This window comes from Bison bison, unplaced genomic scaffold (assembly GCF_000754665.1).
Source record: "Bison bison bison isolate TAMUID 2011002044 unplaced genomic scaffold, Bison_UMD1.0 scf7180017864234, whole genome shotgun sequence".
In the NCBI taxonomy this organism is placed as follows: Eukaryota; Metazoa; Chordata; class Mammalia; order Artiodactyla; family Bovidae; genus Bison; species Bison bison.
The window spans coordinates 520,632-537,876 of NW_011494806.1; the positions used below are offsets into that span (position 1 = coordinate 520,632).

The 17,245-nt window shown below is 37.5% G+C and overlaps 1 protein-coding gene across 8 annotated transcripts in view; it reads left to right on the forward strand.

The window, feature by feature from the left end:
* HNRNPC (heterogeneous nuclear ribonucleoprotein C (C1/C2)) overlaps positions 1-17,245 on the forward strand; it is a 52,382-nt gene that overhangs the window by 17,858 nt on the left and 17,279 nt on the right. For 7 of the 8 annotated variants that reach the window (XM_010846270.1, XM_010846269.1, XM_010846271.1 and 4 more), the window contains 3 exons: positions 6,660-6,937; positions 9,151-9,265; positions 10,064-10,111. In XM_010846270.1, the coding sequence (XP_010844572.1) occupies positions 6,697-6,937; positions 9,151-9,265; positions 10,064-10,111 (404 nt within the window). In that variant the 5' untranslated portion in view covers positions 6,660-6,696. The remainder of the gene's footprint in view (positions 1-6,659; positions 6,938-9,150; positions 9,266-10,063; positions 10,112-17,245) is intronic. The other variant, XM_010846276.1, reaches the window with a different exon arrangement.

Consider the following 17,245-nt stretch of genomic DNA (forward strand, 5'->3'; position numbering starts at 1 on the left):
AGATAATGTGTACTTCTGTAAAATAAGCCATTCTTGTCTCAGCCTTCCTGTTCTTGTTCTGGTGACAACTGTCTAAATGTACCGTGTTTGATCTGTGTCTTTCCCCCTCCTGAATGATATTAAAGTTACAGGCGTGAAACTTGAAATGGGAACTGCAACAAGGCAAACATTGATTCAGTATTATCTCTTACACTATCTGCATTAAATTTCTCTTGTTTTCACAGAAAAGATCTCTTTCCCATGGTGTTGCTTTCTTAATCTTCCTACTCTTGAGGAGTCCTAACAAGTTGTGTTGTATAATGTCCCCACAGACTTGAAATCTGATTGTCCCTGTTGTATTGATTCAAGCCAAATATTTTACTAAGAATATTGCTTAGGTGACATACGTTTATTTCGTCAAATCAGGAAGCATATGTTAGATCACTTCATATAAGTGGTGACTCATTTCTATAGTAGTAGAGGTACTTTTTTTTTCCTTTTATAGTTAACAGTCAGTCATACTTGGAATCCATGTAAATCCTATTGTACTCTCAACAGTCTCTTCACCCAGTGCTTTTGCCATATATTGACAGTTGTCTGAATCAGTTCTTATATTGGTATAATCGTCACTGATTTAACAGGTTGTGGTCTGAGTCTTTTTCAATATACTTTTCTTAAAACACTTCTTCATGTTAACAGTTTATTATTTTATTCCCCTTTTTTGTTGCTCATAACTTTTGGGGGGGACCATTTTGTCTTACTGTTTTGACAATTATGATACTTCTGGCCTGTAGAGTGAGACTGGTCTCCGTTTGTTTAGATGGTTGTGGGGTACCATTTTTACTTTTAATCTGTTTTTGTTTTTCAGTTTTAATATTTTTATAATTGGTTCTGGAAGTATAGTTGATTGACAGTGTTGTATTAGTTTCAGGTGTACAATGAAGTGATTCAGTTCCATGTAGTTTATGTTAAAATGGTCAATTTGGTGTTCTTGTGGCCTGAAAGTACCACCATGTGCTATTTTTTCATGTTAATAGTCTTTACATGATAGTCTTTACCTTGGGACTGTGTCTGTGGTTTGATAAATAATTAGCTTTGGGAATGAGCAAATTACAGTCCCTTGGTATCCTAGGAAGATTGATTCTAGGACCCTGGCAGATAACCAGATTCTGGGATGCTCAAGTCCCTTGTATAAAATGGTATATTTTATATACACCATTTGTGTATTTGCATATAATCTATACACATCCTCTCATATACTTTGTTTCTAGATTACTTATACTACCAAATATAATATTATAATTATATTAATAATACCTTAATGTAGTATAGTTGTAAAGAAAATACAATGTAAAAAAAGTAAATTTGTATGTTAATGCATATATGTGGAACCTAGAAGAATAGTATAAATGGTCTTATCTTCAAAGAGGAAATAGAGACACAGAGAACAAACATGGATACTGTGGGGAAGGGGATGTGAACTGGTAGATTGGGATTAACATATATATACTACTATGTATAAAATAGATAACTAATGAGAACTTCCTGTGTAGCACAAGAAACCCTACTTGGTGCTCTGTGGTGACCTAAATGGGAAGGAAATCCAGAAAAGGGGCTCTTTCTACACGTTATGGATGATTCACTTTGCTACACAGCAGTGTAAAGCAACTATATTCCAAAAAAAGGAAAATCAGTATGTGTCAGAAGCACCAAACACAGTGCTTAGTGGGGTATTGTACGTTACAGTTAATTCATTTAAAGACAGTGGCTGGCTGGCTGCTTGCGTAAACAAAGCAGTACCTGCTCTGTGCCAGTTCATATATTCTACTGTTGAAAATGTTCTGAAAATAAAACATACCTGAGTTTAAAAAAAAAAAAGTATAGTGTAAATGTTATATAAATGGTGTGTAGCAAATTCAAGTTTGGGGTTTTGGAACTTATAAATTTTCCCCCATAATATTTTTTGATCCATGATTGTTTAGATCTACAGATGCAGAATCTGCAGATAGGGAGGGCCACCTGTACACTGGACAACTTTCTACAGACATGGGCAGTTTATTGTTGCCTGCTGAAGGAGGCCAGAGGGAAATAGTTGATGAATGCAGTGAAGACACATAGGAAGCAGAGAATATGATAGGGGTGGGGAAGAATAACAGGAAAGTAGTGTGAAAGGGACTTAAAGGGGCAAAATAGGAGCTTAAGTGTGTTAAAGGAAAGCAGTTCAGATCAGGTGATGTTGCTCTAAGTAGGCAGAGAAATTTATAGTATCTAAGAGGTACTGAGAAACTCTTGATAAGAAATTGTGAAAGACAGTGTGAGATAGGAAGTCTTTGGATTCAAGAAGATGGCTATCATTTAAAAAATTTGTCAACTCATTGCTGCCATCTAGTGACACTTTGTCTTTAAACTACTTCAGAGAAAGGAAATAGCATATTAGGCATGTGGGAGTTGCACACCGTAACTCAAACTTCAAGATGAACAGTTGAAAATAAATAAAATTGACAGGTCAGCTTGTGTTCCAACTCCATTCCAAATCTACGTGATGTAGATTTCATGAGTTTTGGTATAGGATATGAGTGATGTGGTAGAATTGGTGATAGAAACACATTTCTGTATCCATGAATCTTGAGCAGTTCTTACCCTTCATAGAGCCACTCATTGCTTTTACTGCTTCAACATAAAACATAATCAAATGGACACATACATCCTTTGGTGTAATCAAGTAACTCAATATTCTTGGTTTTGACTTTTACTCACCAATCTTAGTAATTCTTTGATGATAAAAAATTGTGAAAATAACCTGGGGTGAAAAGATAGCAAGCACACACACGTGTATGCATCCATTAAGTAGAGGTTTGAATTCTACCACCCTGTAACCTCTAGGGAAATACTCAATCTTTTTCCGTTTATACTGTGATGGGATTCTGCTTTTCTGGAAACCACTTGATGTCTGCTACTGAGTTGAAACAGTTCACAGAGTAACCAGAGTCAGTCATTCCAGAAATACTTCCCTATTTGGTTTTAATCTTTGAAACTAATTTTAGGAAAGAAATTGATTATGGTGTGTTTTTTATTCTATGTGCTTTTATTTACTTACAATCTTTAAAAAGTTAGAAATTGACTTGTCCGATAAGGGTGACTCCAAAATGTAAACTTCTGTGACCCATGAGGCACCCTCAAATACACTCATTTAGATCTGTTTCGTTTCTATTTGTCTTTAAAACAAAAAAAAACCCAGCTTAATGAATTATTATAAAGCAAAAGCCCTGTAGCATCTACTCAGGTTGAGAAAATAGAACTTTGCCAGCAAGGTTTATAGTTTGGAATGATTGTGTGGCAGTCCAGAAGTAAATGGAGTATATTTAAGGAAAGAAAATGTGATTCAGTGATTTTACACCCAGTGAAACTGACAGATACAAAGGACACAGGCAAACTGTTACTAAAGTTGCAGGAACTGATAAAACTATTTTCAAGCTGTTTCTAAATAATAATATTAAGGATAAGCTTGAGTTACCATAATCCCTAGAGAGATCTGGTAGAATTTTTAGCATGAATGACATTACAAAAATATACTACTACTTGAATATAACCTTGCAGAAGTGTCACACGTGAGTCTGATCAAACCTTTGGTCACAGCTTCCAATTTCTGAAAATACGAAATATGTGGAATTATGCTAAAGGTATGAAATTTTAAAAAACTGCAGGACAAATGCTCAAGATTCTTCAACAGATAAATGTTAAAGGGGAACTTATCTAAAAAGAGCATTAAAAGACATCAAATCTGTATCAGTGGGTAAGAGTATTACTACCCAGGGCTACACATTAGGTAGTAGAATTATTTTAAAAGGAAGAAAGTGATTTTACTGTGAAGTTAGTAGTTTTAGGAGGAGGAGGGAAGGGATTGAGAAAGGAATGCACATGGGGCTTCTGAGTATTGAGATTCTGTAGAGACTTGAGCTGCGTTAGCACCTATGGACAGTTTTACTGCAGTACCTTGTACTCACCCACTGTTGACTCAGGCAAGACCCTCCCTGTTGAAACTGCTTTTCCTAACATTTGTTCTTTTCCTTTCCAGTACATACTACCTGGATATTTTGATGTTCTTCAGTTTTCTGGCTCTTCTAGGCGCCTAGTTACTTCTTCTGCTTCTCCCACAGTGATATATAACATGCATGTTAGCTTCTGACTTGCCCTTACCACTGTGCATTATGGAGTTTTGTTTGGGATGCATTGACACAAAGTTGTATTCTGTATGCTCTTCATAGGTTTTTGCTTTACTCACAATTAATTTCTTCTTATTAAACTCAAGGAGAGGGATTTACCTGGTGGTCCTGTGGTTGAGAATCTGCTTTCCAGTACAGGAGCCTGAGTTTGTTCCCTGGTCGGGGAACTGGAAATGACCCCACATGCTGCAACTAAGATTTTGCAGACCACAACTAGAGATCCTATATGCTGGGGCAGAGATCCAAGATCCTGCCTGCCACAAATAAATACTAAAGAAGAAACTCAGGGAGCCTTTACCTGGATTTATCACTTGTGTGTGTATATATATATGTGTGTGTGTGTGTATATATTTTTTGTGAAAAAATTTGCTGAAAACTGGCTTATGTCTCCACTTAAAATAATAGCAAACCTTAAGAGCCACGCAGAAGTATTATTATTTGAAACCAGTTAGGCCTCTTAGAGAAGGCAATGGCACCCCACTCTAGTACTCTTGCCTAGAAAATCCCATGGACGGAGGAGCCTGGTAGGCTGCCATGGGGTCACGAAGAGTTGGACACGACTGAGCGACTTCACTTTCACTTTTCACTTTCATGCATTGGAGAAGGAAATGGCGCCCCACTCCAGTGTTCTTGCCTGGAAAATCCCAGGGACGGGGGAGCCTGGTGGGCTGCTGTCTACTGGGTCACACAGAGTCGGACACAACTGAAGCAATTTAGCAGCAGCAGCAGCAGGCCTCTTGGTAGGTTTCTGTTTTGATTCCTCTTGGAGTTGTAAGGCTTTTTGGTGTTCCTGCTTAAGTTGAAAGGCTGTTAGTGGTTCTGAGTAGCCACTGTTAGGTTAATTTTTACTGCTTAGTGTCAAAAAAAATTGTAAAGATACAATTTAGAAACTCCAATAAAGGCAGGCTGTTTCCTGAATTTCAGAAGGCTAGGAGCTTTAAAGTTTTAGACTCAGTATGTGTGTGAAAAGACAAGATATTTGAAGGGTCAGAATGGTAGTGGTCATGTGTAAATCTTATACCATCTTTTTTTTTTACATGTATGTAGGACCTTTACATAATCCACAAGAACTAGTTTGTCATTTTCTTCTTGAGGATTGGAAAGTTACGGCACCCCACTCCAGTACTCTTGCCTGGAAAATCCCATGGGCGGAGGAGCCTGGTAGGCTGAGTCCACAGGGTCGCAAAGAGTCAACGCGACTGAGCGACTTCACTTTCACTTTTCACTTTCATGCATTGGAGAAGGAAATGGCAGCCCACTCCAGTGTTCTTGCCTGGAGAATCCCAGGGACGGGGGAGCCTGGTGGGCTGCTGTCTATGGGGTCTCACAGAGTCGGACACGACTGAAGTGATTTAGCAGCAGCAGACACTACTATTCAGTACCTTTCAAGGGGTTAAATGGGAAACAACCTTAAGAATGTTATTCTAAATCTAGGGTAGATCCCATCTTAAGCCCTGTTTAACTTTGGTGGTTGGAGTGGGAAGGAGCAGAAGATGAAAAGCTGATAGAAAAGTTAAAGAATATCAAAACATCTTGCACTTTAAAAGACCTAAAATGATTTTGTGAATCTCCACATGGTTACAGACTATGCCTCTGTAACATATATAAAAATAATTTTTGTTTTGAAATGGTCTGAGCAAAGTTGTGTTTTCTTCCTTAACTGCTTCTGGTTCTTTTTTGATTAAGGCAGTGTTCTACCTTCTAGTTTTATCATCATCACCATCCAGCATTATTAAATGTCCTAGCTATATTTTGTACTGTTTTTACATAAAGAATCATAACGTTCTGTAAAAATGATATTGATATTTAAGTATCTGTTGGATGCTATAAATCAATCAAAGTACCTGGAAATAGGTTATTTCCAGAGTGAATGAGTTGGTTCTATTTATTGCCTTCATATAATAAAGTTAATTAAACTTGAAGGGCAGAGTGTCACTTGTCCACATTCATCTAGCTAAAGAATAGTTTGTGGGCAGAAACTGGAGTTCTTTATGTGGCAATGAGTGAGACTCAATAAAAGCAACATGCAAAAAGGTGGAGTTATTGATAGATGGCAAGGGATGGTTCGATTAGCATGACTGGGACAGTGAAAAACAGAAATTTATGGTAGAGAGATTAGGTTCTGATTTGCTTGAGGAATTTTAAATAGTGAAGTCACTTGGGATTAATAATTTCCAAGAGGATTGTGTGTATTATGTGAAGAGGAATTTTCCCCCCTTGAAGTGATAGTTTAGCAGGAATATATTACAGAAGAGGAGGTTGAATTTCTATAAGGATATATATTCATGGGCTCAAGTCTCTGAATACTAATAAACTTGATGCTGTGAGATCCATTTTGTTTAAGTTGACTGATAACTGTAGGTAGAATGGTTCAAAATAAGAGTAGAACAGGTTTTTACCAAGGATTATTTTGTTTTTAGCATCTTTTCACCTGAATGCATTTTTTTCCCCTCTCAGTTTTTCAGCTTTGTGAGGCACCATATCATCAAAGACAATGGCCAGCAATGTTACCAACAAGACGGATCCTCGCTCCATGAACTCTCGTGTATTCATTGGGAATCTCAATACCCTTGTGGTCAAGAAATCTGACGTGGAGGCAATCTTCTCAAAATACGGCAAAATCGTGGGTTGCTCTGTTCATAAGGGCTTTGCCTTCGTTCAGTATGTTAATGAGAGAAATGCCCGGGCTGCTGTGGCAGGAGAGGATGGCAGAATGATTGCTGGCCAGGTTTTAGGTAAGATCTGTGTTGAATTAATTTTTCATTGATTATATAATTCAGATCTGGAAGTTTTTCTGTTCATGTTTTCTTTCTCTTTCTCTCCCTCTCCATAAAAGCTGTTAGTCAGAGAGGTGTTCTGCGTGTTATGTCTGACATCAGCCTAATAAAAATTAAAAATCAGGTTTATAGGTCTAAAGAGAATTTTAGACCTATAAAATCTTACCATTTGGTGTAGTAGAAACTGGATAACCCTTAGTTGGCAGTCTTGAGTAAAGTAGGAGAGAGAGGAACAATACTTCATAAAGTACTTTTGCTGCCTAAAATGTCTGTGTCATTTTGAACACGGTCGACTGGGTGAAGACAACAGAGCTTAGTCATGTGCTCTAGAGTCAGATATATGTTAGGGCCTTATAACTATGTGTTGGGCAGCCTACATAGCTTTTCTTTGTTAAAATGTGTGTGTGCGTGCATGCGCTACCTCGGTTTATTATCTATTCCTGAAGGTAATACTACTATGTGGTTGTCAAGAGAATTTAGATAACATGAGAGGATTAATTGAGGTGATTCATAATAAAAGGTTGTCTTATTTTAGTTCCCCAGTAGGGTTCGCCTCTGATCTAGCATGTTGAAATTTTTGAGAAATGAGATCTGAGCTCTATTCAGGCAATTTATATTCTAAACTTGAGATCTCATTACATATGTTTCAGTCCTTTGCAAATTGTTGTTTGAAACTCGAGATATCTCATCTTTGGCCAGTGGATAGATCACCTTTAAGTTGGTTCCCGTGTCCTTGAGACCTTACTCTTGTGATACTACATTTCTTCTTGCTTACTGCACCACAGGATATTCTGGGTCATCTGTGTATCTTATAAGAGTGTTGGCTCCTTTTAATGGGAGTTATTTGGAAACCCACTCCCTGTATACTAGGAGTGTTTATTGAATTTTAATTGCATCTTGTTAGTTTCAGTGGGCAGAATAGGGGACACTTAGGTTTTTAAGAAAACAAAACGTCAGATTTTTATGTGCACATTGTGCCACAGCCTCAAGCAATCATATCTTTGTTTTTATCAAAATTACTCGATTTTGGATATTGACTTAATACAGTTTTCCCTTGATGGAATAATACATGTTTGAACTGCATGGATTCACATCTACATGGATTTTTTTTTCTTTTAATGTGTATTAACATTACTACAAGAGCATTGGTAGAATCCCAGTGCAAAACCACAGATAAGGAAGGGCCAACTGTAAATTTATATGCAGATTTTCCACTATACAGAGGGTCAGGGCCCTAACTCCCACGTTGTTCAAGTGTCAACTGTACTATAGTTTAGAATATCATGAAATAATTCTATGAGGTTGTAAAATCAGTTGGATACACAATGTAGTTAACCTTGTTACTACATTTTTTAAACTGCTTTAAAAAAGCCTACCTTTAGTTTAATAAAATCTTACGATTCCAGAGTCAAAACTGTAAAAGTAGGGTTGTTACAAACATTAATTACTAAAAATTAGAAATGAGTTTAGTGAACTAAGACTCTGAAGATTATTCATAAATGTAATGGTGTTTAGCAGATAAGACAATGTACTTAAAAATCTTTTTCCAGTGGTCACTTGATGAACTGAGTTTTGGAGAGCTGGCTAGCTTTTATTTAATTGTTTTTTGAGAAATTATCTCATCTGTTAAAATATTTGGGGGAACATGAATTCTTTGATAGGTAGTGGGTGGCATGGTGAGTGACTGGGCAGTTTGGCATAGATGTTTTAAAAATTATGTTGTATAGGGAAACTAGAATTGTTTTCTTTCGATTCTTTGCCTTGGAGTGTGTGCATGCATATGAAGATTTACTTTTATAACTGTTTACTTATAAGCAGTTCACTGTACAGTGTTTATTTTTTAATGCAACTTTTCAGTTTATCCTATTTGTAAGGAGAATAAAAATCCCCAGTTTCTCATTGAGGTGTTCAAGTCGAGGGTAAAAGGTATTAAAGGTACTTCGTGTGTTTTGCATTTCTGTTTTGTTGTTACAGAACAGAGGACAAAGAAATGGAGGATTAAGTCCTAACCTTGTAAAAAAAATCTTGAGCATATTTTATATAACAAGGAAAGATGAGATACATCATTTGACTTTTGTTAATTATATGGCCATGTACACTCTAGAAAGGTGCAGTTTGAGACACCTCCCTCCCAACAGAGTTGTCAATAAAGTTTTTTTTTCCTCCCCCAGATATTAATCTGGCTGCAGAGCCAAAAGTGAACCGAGGAAAAGCAGGTGTGAAACGATCTGCAGCGGAGATGTACGGGTCAGTACCAGAACACCCTTCTCCGTCCCCTCTACTCAGGTCCGGAACTTTATTATTTATAACTGCATTGTGTCCATCAGTGGGCATCTTCTCTATCTGTTTTCTGGATGTGGGGAGGGTTAACTGTAGTACGTTTTATGTATGTGAAAGGACTGCTTTATTAATTTTGTGTTAATAGGCTTCATTTTACCCCATTTCCCAGAAAGTTGTTGGAATTCCTGAGATTTTTTACTATTAAAGAGTAGTTTGTTATTTAAAGTGTTAGTTGCTCAGTTGTGTCTGACTCTCTCGTGACCCCATGGACTGTAGCCTGTCGGGCTCCTCTGTCCAGTGGGATTTCCCAGACAAGAATAGTGGAGTGTGTTGCCATTGCCTTCTCCAGGGAATCTTCCTGACCCAGGGATCAAACCCAGGTCTCCTGCATTTGCCAGCAGATTGCTTAGTATCTGAGCCACCAGGGAAGCCCTACTAGTATAAACTAAATTCCTTCAAAAGGAGTTACTTAGCTTCTGAGAAGCTGGGGAGGGAGTAAGAAAGGGAAAGAGGATGACATAAGAATGTTTAATTTACTATTGTGTTTTTCCATATTCTTATTTTAGCTCTTATGTGTTGTCATTTTAGCAATCTTATGGCTAAATTTGTAGTTTGGCCACTGTATGTCCAGTGGCCTAAAGTGGTTGGAATTTAGTGATCTGTTGCTTAATGATTGGGCATTAGTCCGTGCTAATCTTGTTGATCTATTTGTTGGGTTGGTTTAGGGTGGGGTTTTTTTTTTTTTTTTCCCATCTGCTGTTGTCAACAGCTCCAAATTAATCCTCTTTGGTATTTGTTTTTCAGCTCATCTTTTGACTTGGACTATGACTTTCAACGGGATTATTATGACAGGTATGTTTAAGATGTTTTCTCTTCCAATTAGAGGCTGTCTAGTGAGAATCATTTATTTTTCTATTTTGTGGTAATGTTCTATTTTGTAGTAATGAATAACAAACATGTTTTCAAATAAAGCCCCCTCTTTTCTGTCAGAACATAATGAAAAAAAAGTGTGTTGTTCAGTCGTGTTTGACTCTTAGTAGCCCCATGGACTGTAGCCATCCAGGCTCCTCTGTCCATGGAATTCTCCAGTCAAGAATATTGACTGGAATGGGTTGCCATTCCCTTCTCCAGGGGATCTTCCTCATCCAGGGTCTAACCCAGGTCTTTCACATTGCAGGCAGATTCTTTACCATCTGAGCCACCAGGAAGCCTAATGGAAAAATAACTTCTGCAAATCATTAGACTAGATAAGGGTTATTTTTTTGTTGATTTTATAGAATCAGTTTATATATATATTGACAGAGCATATGGAGACATGACAGGGCAAATGTCCAATATTTTCTGGACTAACACTTTTTCTTGACAAGTCAGTTTTTTGTTTTAATTTGTGCCACATAAATGTAAGGACTGACTTGCCTAATGATAAATGGAGCAGTCTCATGTTCTCTATTATTTTTTTTGCATATTAGCTACTTAGATTTGCATTGTAGACGATTACAGCAAAACTATAAAAAAAAGATTCCTTAAAATTTCAGTAATCTCCTTTAAGCAAACCAACCAATGCAGAATAGGATACAATAAGCATAGGTAATGAATTTACAATGCAGTATTGTAGATTGAAGATGATGATACAGTTCTAAAAGGCAGAGGGATTGGAATAATGGTTTCTTATGCCTCCAGAATAGCATTTATATTTGAAAAATCATGAGAAAGTTGATATAGATGCATCATCTCATTCTAAGTAAGTTTGGGAAAGGTTGTTTTAAGTGATGAATTTTGAAATTGAGTAAAAGAGATAGCAAGGAATAATGAAAACACTGAGATGTTTACAGAAATACTTTCATATGTCTTACCACTGCTATTTGGTCTTAAAAATTGATAACAACACCACTGTTGGCCTCACTAGTTTTTCAAGAGCGAGAGAATACCTTTAGTTGTTAATCTGTATTACTTGGTATTATAGAGTGACAGTGAAAAGTAATGTTTTTGACCTTCCATTCTAAACTTGGCCAATAAAAAAAGATTTCTGATGACTGAGTAACTAAACAGTGGCTTAATAAAGAGCTCCTTCAAATATATACTGAGGTCTAGTAGGGAAAACAAGCATGTTTACTTAAGAATGGAAAAACTTAGGAAAATGGTAGTATCAGTTTTCTCGGAAGTCATCCTGAAGATACTTTGTTCACAAGGTTAAGATATTTATTATCCTTAGTAGCATCATAAATTAGATTCTTTAAAAGAAGATGGGAAATTGGCTCTGAGATGTGCTGAAAGCTCTGTGTCCTGTTATATAAGTGGGGGTTAAATCAGTCTGCTTAGTCACACCGTTAAGAACATGAAATTCACATGAATATTTTAAGACATACATTTGGCATTTCTACTGCCTATTGTTACATTAGGGCTGCGGCTGATAGAGGAATCCAAAGGCTTAGTCACTTAGCAGAAAGGATTATGACCAGAGTCATATATCACTTCAGTTTTCTTATCCCTAAAATGATAATGCCTACTAATAGAGTTGTTATGAAGGCTAAGGAAATGTGGGCAAAGGTTGCATTATGTATAACCCTCAAATACTATTATGCTTCAGTTAATCAAGAATTAATCTTGGGTTTCCCTGGTGGTTGGGTGGTACCTACCAATGCAGGAAACATGGGTTCAGTGCCTGGTCTGGGAAGATCCCACAGGCTGCAACATTAACAATGACATACATTATTGCTTCTGCATATATTGTTGACTCCCTTCATATTAAAATGAAGGGAATCATGGACACCCCACCATTCCTTTCCACAAAATCTAACGTCTCTAGCATGCAGTTCCTTATGTGACAGAAGTCTAAACTAATGCATAGTGAAATGAAGACTGGTGTTTATCTTGACATGTTTTTTAGTAGTTATTTCAAGTTTTTTGTTTACTAATATAGAACATTTTAATTTATATAAGAAAGTAGTATATCAGTGTAAGTTAAAGACTGCTTTTATAAGCATAATGACATTTTATAACCATAATGACAATACCACTTATACTTAAGATTGGAAGATTCCTTATTCATCCAAGTTTTCCAGACTTGATTTTGCAGGTTGTATTTTATGTTGTTTAGCATGTTAATGTGTCATCTGTATTTCCTCTGAACTAGTGGGGTAGATTTGGAGCCTAGTTCAGATTCAGGTTGTTTTCTTCTTTTCTTTTTTTGACATAGGGGAGGTCGGAGAGGAGACCAGAGTATTTCATTAAAGGTATTATGCAATTTAATCATCATTACCCTGACTTTTGTCAGAAACTTTAGGAATGTAAGCATTAGGTGTTTCTTGAGGAGATACATTTTCGATATCAGGGAGTAGGTGATTAATGACATTTTGTTAGGGGAATTAGAGTGATTTTTATTTTTGCTTGGGTTTTCATGGGTTTTGATGCACAAATTCCAAAGATTGTAAATACTTTTCATACTGGAGAATGATCAAACGTTAAAATTTGAGTCACTTATATATTAGTATATGCTATCTCTGAGGAGGCAACAGAGGATTGGATTCTACAGTCTTAATGCAAATTACTTTTTCATAAATTATGTAAATTAGGCCTGTCATTTTATTTGTTCTTAAGGCCATTTCTGATATAATATGTGTTGGAAGTTCTTAAGTGAATTTAACATAAACTACCAATGTGTGTGAGACTATCATTTTAGATATTTGTTAATGTTACTCAGATACACTGTCAGCTCTTTCAAATGGGCTATAAACTGTCATACGTAGTTTATAATCACTCAAAGATTTGTTAACACATTTTTTCTGGTAGGAAGACAAGCCCCAAAGTAGCTTTCTGATTTAGGGTGACTACTCATGGTAGGGGCTGATGGGCATGCTCAGTCCCGACTCTTTTCACCCCATAGACTAGCCTGCCAGGCTCCTCTGTCCATGGGATTTCCCATGCAAAGAATACTGGAGTGGGTTGCCATCTCTTCCTCCAGGGGATCTTCCCATCTCTCATCTCCTGCATCTCCTGCATTGCAGGCAGATTCTTTACCCCCTGAGCCATTGGGGAAGCCTTCATGGTGGAGGAGGATCTCCGCATCAGTTACCTTGATGTTGAAAGTCTTACAACCTGTAAGCTGACAGAGATCCATTTCCACTTGTATCCTGTTGAGTCTTGTTGCTTCTAGGGAAATCGTTGCTGGAGTAGTTGCTGTTGGAGGACTTCTTGTGTGAAGCAGTTCCTTTGAGTGATTTTTCTTTCAAATGCTTAAATGAATTTCTCTTAATTTCTCTTTCCATATAGATATTTAGTCATTCACTTTTGATATTAATGCCGATTAGAAAGCAGATTGTGCCTTTGTGCCAGAAGTGCTATAATAAAAATAATTGGTACACTGTTGGAAATAGGCATTAAAGCTTTAATTTTTGTTGTAGCACAGGGAACCCTACTTAAATATAAAAACATAGCCATTTTTAGGAAAAGCTTTCAGATGGACTTTTTGTAGTAGCCCTGCTTTTCTTTCCCTTATAATCACCCAGGAAAATACTCTGGAATTACAGAGTTGTAATGATGCAGAAGTTTGTGAGAATACTAAAAATCATTAAGTTGTATGTACTCAAAGGGTTTATATTGGTTTGGTATGTGAATTATGTCAATTTAAATGAAATAGCACTCAGTTATGACAATGGAATAGTTCTTTCTCAGTCATTCTTCTGTAAAGAACTTTGGAACACAAGAAAAATCACATGCTTAGATTTGATAATAGGCTGTGATATGATAGCTGAGACTTGGCTAACACCTGTTAAGCAGGTTCAGAAGGACCCTGATTTTAGTTCAGTGGTCTTTGAGGACTTTATAATAAATAACTTGTCAGAAGTTGCACATGTTATTTGGATACCAGTGTCAACAGTGCATAAGGGACTGAACTGTGAAGTTGTTCCACTGGAGGTTTTTCAGCGTGCTGTTATTATGGCACATATAAGTACATTAAGTATTGCTAGTATACCATGAAAGGAGGAGGGAAGTAAGTCTACAAGCAGATCAAATGTGGCACATTTATGATGAGCACTATGTTATACAGTGAAGAAAGTGCTGTGAAATTAGTTGGCTGCTGTGTGTTCTGCTTTATACAGGATTGTCCCATAGAAAGATGAATTGTGTGCCCTTGGGGGAAGTGTGAGCTCCCCTGTTAAAATTTAAAGAGCTCCAGGTTGTTTCACAAAGGGCAATATTTGTACCTGCCTCTGATATAAAACAGGAGGTTTTTAGACAGGGTGAGGATACAGGGTTATGAATATTCCTAGCATATTTGGGGAAGCAGCCAGATGTGATTGGAAAGAACACATTAAGTAGTTGTGTCCTATTAGCAGTGATACCTTATTAACAACCCCATGACTAGAAAAGAGAAACTGGAGGGGGAAAGACATTTACATTTACATTTGTAAATGTTGGAATGTGGAGAAATTTCTGAGGTAGACTAATCTTGGCATGATTTATTGGATCACAGTTATCAGAGCAGGTGCTTTCTGGGGCTAAAATAATAAGTTGAGATGAGATTTTTATTTTTATGAAGAGAATTATGCCATTAAAGGCATAATCTTTTGTTAAGTGACAGGTCTGTGAAAGGTTTGAGTTCTTAGAATTTGGGGAAATAAGCAATTCTGTTGCTACTTATCCTACAGATCTTTTCCAATAAGATACGCTTACAGAAAGTAGAGAAAAGAAATTGAAGTGGGGGAATCGCCATTGAAAATGCAAGACAAATGAAAGATGGTAACAACCATCATAATTGTTAAACTAATATCTGAGCCCTTATTTTGTTCTGCTGCTAAGTCGCTTTAGTCGTGTCCGACTCTGTGCAACCCCATAGACGGCAGCCCAGCAGGCTCCCTCGTCCCTGGGATTCTCCAGGCAAGAGTACTGGAGTGGGTTGCCATTTCCTTCTCCAATGGGTGAAAGCGAAAAGTGAAAGTGAAGTCGCTCAGTCGTGTCCGACTATTAGCGACCCCATGGACTGCAGCCCACCAGGATCCTCTGTCCTTGGGACTTTCCAGGCAAGAGTACTGGAGTGGGGTGCCAGTGCATTCTCCTTATTTTGTTCTAGGCAAACAATATTTTAGGTTTTGAATTAGTCAAAAAATACAGTATTGGATTTGAGGTGCCAACGCCCTTATTGGTGTTAGAGGAGCTGTCTTCTTGGCTCCTTCCTTTTCTTTCAATTTTCTGATATTCCTGAGCAACACTGGATCTGAGAGAGAGAGAGGTTTTGGATGTATGTACAAAAGAAAAGTGTGGAATATTCAGGTTTTGGAGAATTGAGTGAGATCATCTGCTTGGAAAGGCATGTGATTCAGAGAACCAGAGAGTTCTTGGCTACTTGGGAAAGCTGAGAAATGTTTCTTTAGTTGACAGTTAAGATCTTCATTTTAGGCAAAGGGTGAGAATTTTCATTTGCTAATAGCTCTTCTGTTTGTTTCTTATGGGAAACTAAACATGTAGTTCTCAGATTTTAGATTAATGCATAGATTTGTATGATTATGCTTTGAGCATAAATGTGATACTGTTTGACTTGAATTTGTGTCTTGGACTCTTGTTGAGAAAGTGGGAGATATGTATTTGAAGGGGAAGCTTTTGCATCCATATCAGAGAATCTGTTTTGTGGCTCTGAATTAAGTGGTGTTCTGGGTATATTATTACCTAACAATAGGTGACCTCTGCTGTTTAGGACTCTCCATTTAGATATGCTTTGTCAAGCTCCTTGATGTTAATTTTTTCTTTAAAAACCTAGCTTTGTTGAGATGTAATTCATTTTAAAGTATACAGTTCAATATATATATTCAGAGTGTGACTACAACCATGATACAATTTTAGAACATGTTATCACTCTAAAAATAAACAACTTACTAGCAGTCATTCCCTATTCTATTATCCCCAGGCCTAGCAACCACTTTCTATATTGTCCTTTTAGTTACTACATCGTGACTCTTTTTACAACCCCATGGACTGGTACCCACCAGGCTCCTCTGTCCATGGGATTTCCCAGGCAAGAATACTGGAGTGGGTTGACATTTCCTTCTCCAGGGGATCTTCCTGACCAAGGGATTCTTGTCTCCTGCATTGGCAGGTGGATTCTTTACCACTGAGCCACCAGGAAGGCTGCCTTTCTATCTGTAGCTTTGCTTATTTTGGACATTTCATGTCAGGGGAATAATGAGGTATGTCTTTTGTGACCCGTTTCTTCCATGTTTTTTTCCAACAGTTAACCCATGTTACACTCTGTATTAGTACTTCATTCCTTTTATTACTACTGCAGTATGTTTATCCATTCATCAGTTGGTAGATTTTTGAAATGTTTTCCGTATTTTGAATAATGCTGCTCTGAGCAGTGGTATACACATCTTGCCTGGGCATATGTTTTCATTTCTCTTGGGTATGTACCTAGGAGTAGAATTGCTGAGTCTTAGGATAGTTCTTTAACTTTGGGGGAAACTGCCATACTGTCTTCCAAAGCAGCTGTACCATTTTACTTTCCCATTAGCCATGTATGGCATATATTTCTTTGCCAACAAAGGTGCGTCTAGTCAAGGCTGTGGTTTTTCCAGTAGTCATGTATAGATGTGAGAGTTGGACTATAAAGCAAGCTGAGTGCTGAAGAATTGATGCTTTTGAACTATGGTATTGGAGAACACTCGAGAGTCCCTTGGACTGCAAGGAGATCCCACCAGTCCATCTTAAAGGAAATCAGTCCTGAATATTCATTGGAAGGACTGATGTTGAAGTGGGAACTCCAATACTTTGGCCACCTGATGCGAAGAACTAACTCATTGGAAAAGACCCTGATGCTGGGAAAGATTGAAGGCGGGAGGAGAAGGGGACAACAGAGGATGAGATGGTTGGATGGCATCACCGACTCAATGGACATGAGTTTGAGTAAATTCCAGGAGTTGGTATGGACAGGGAGGCCTGGAGTGCTGCAGTCCATGGTGTTGGAAAGAGTCAGACACGACTGAGCAACTGAAC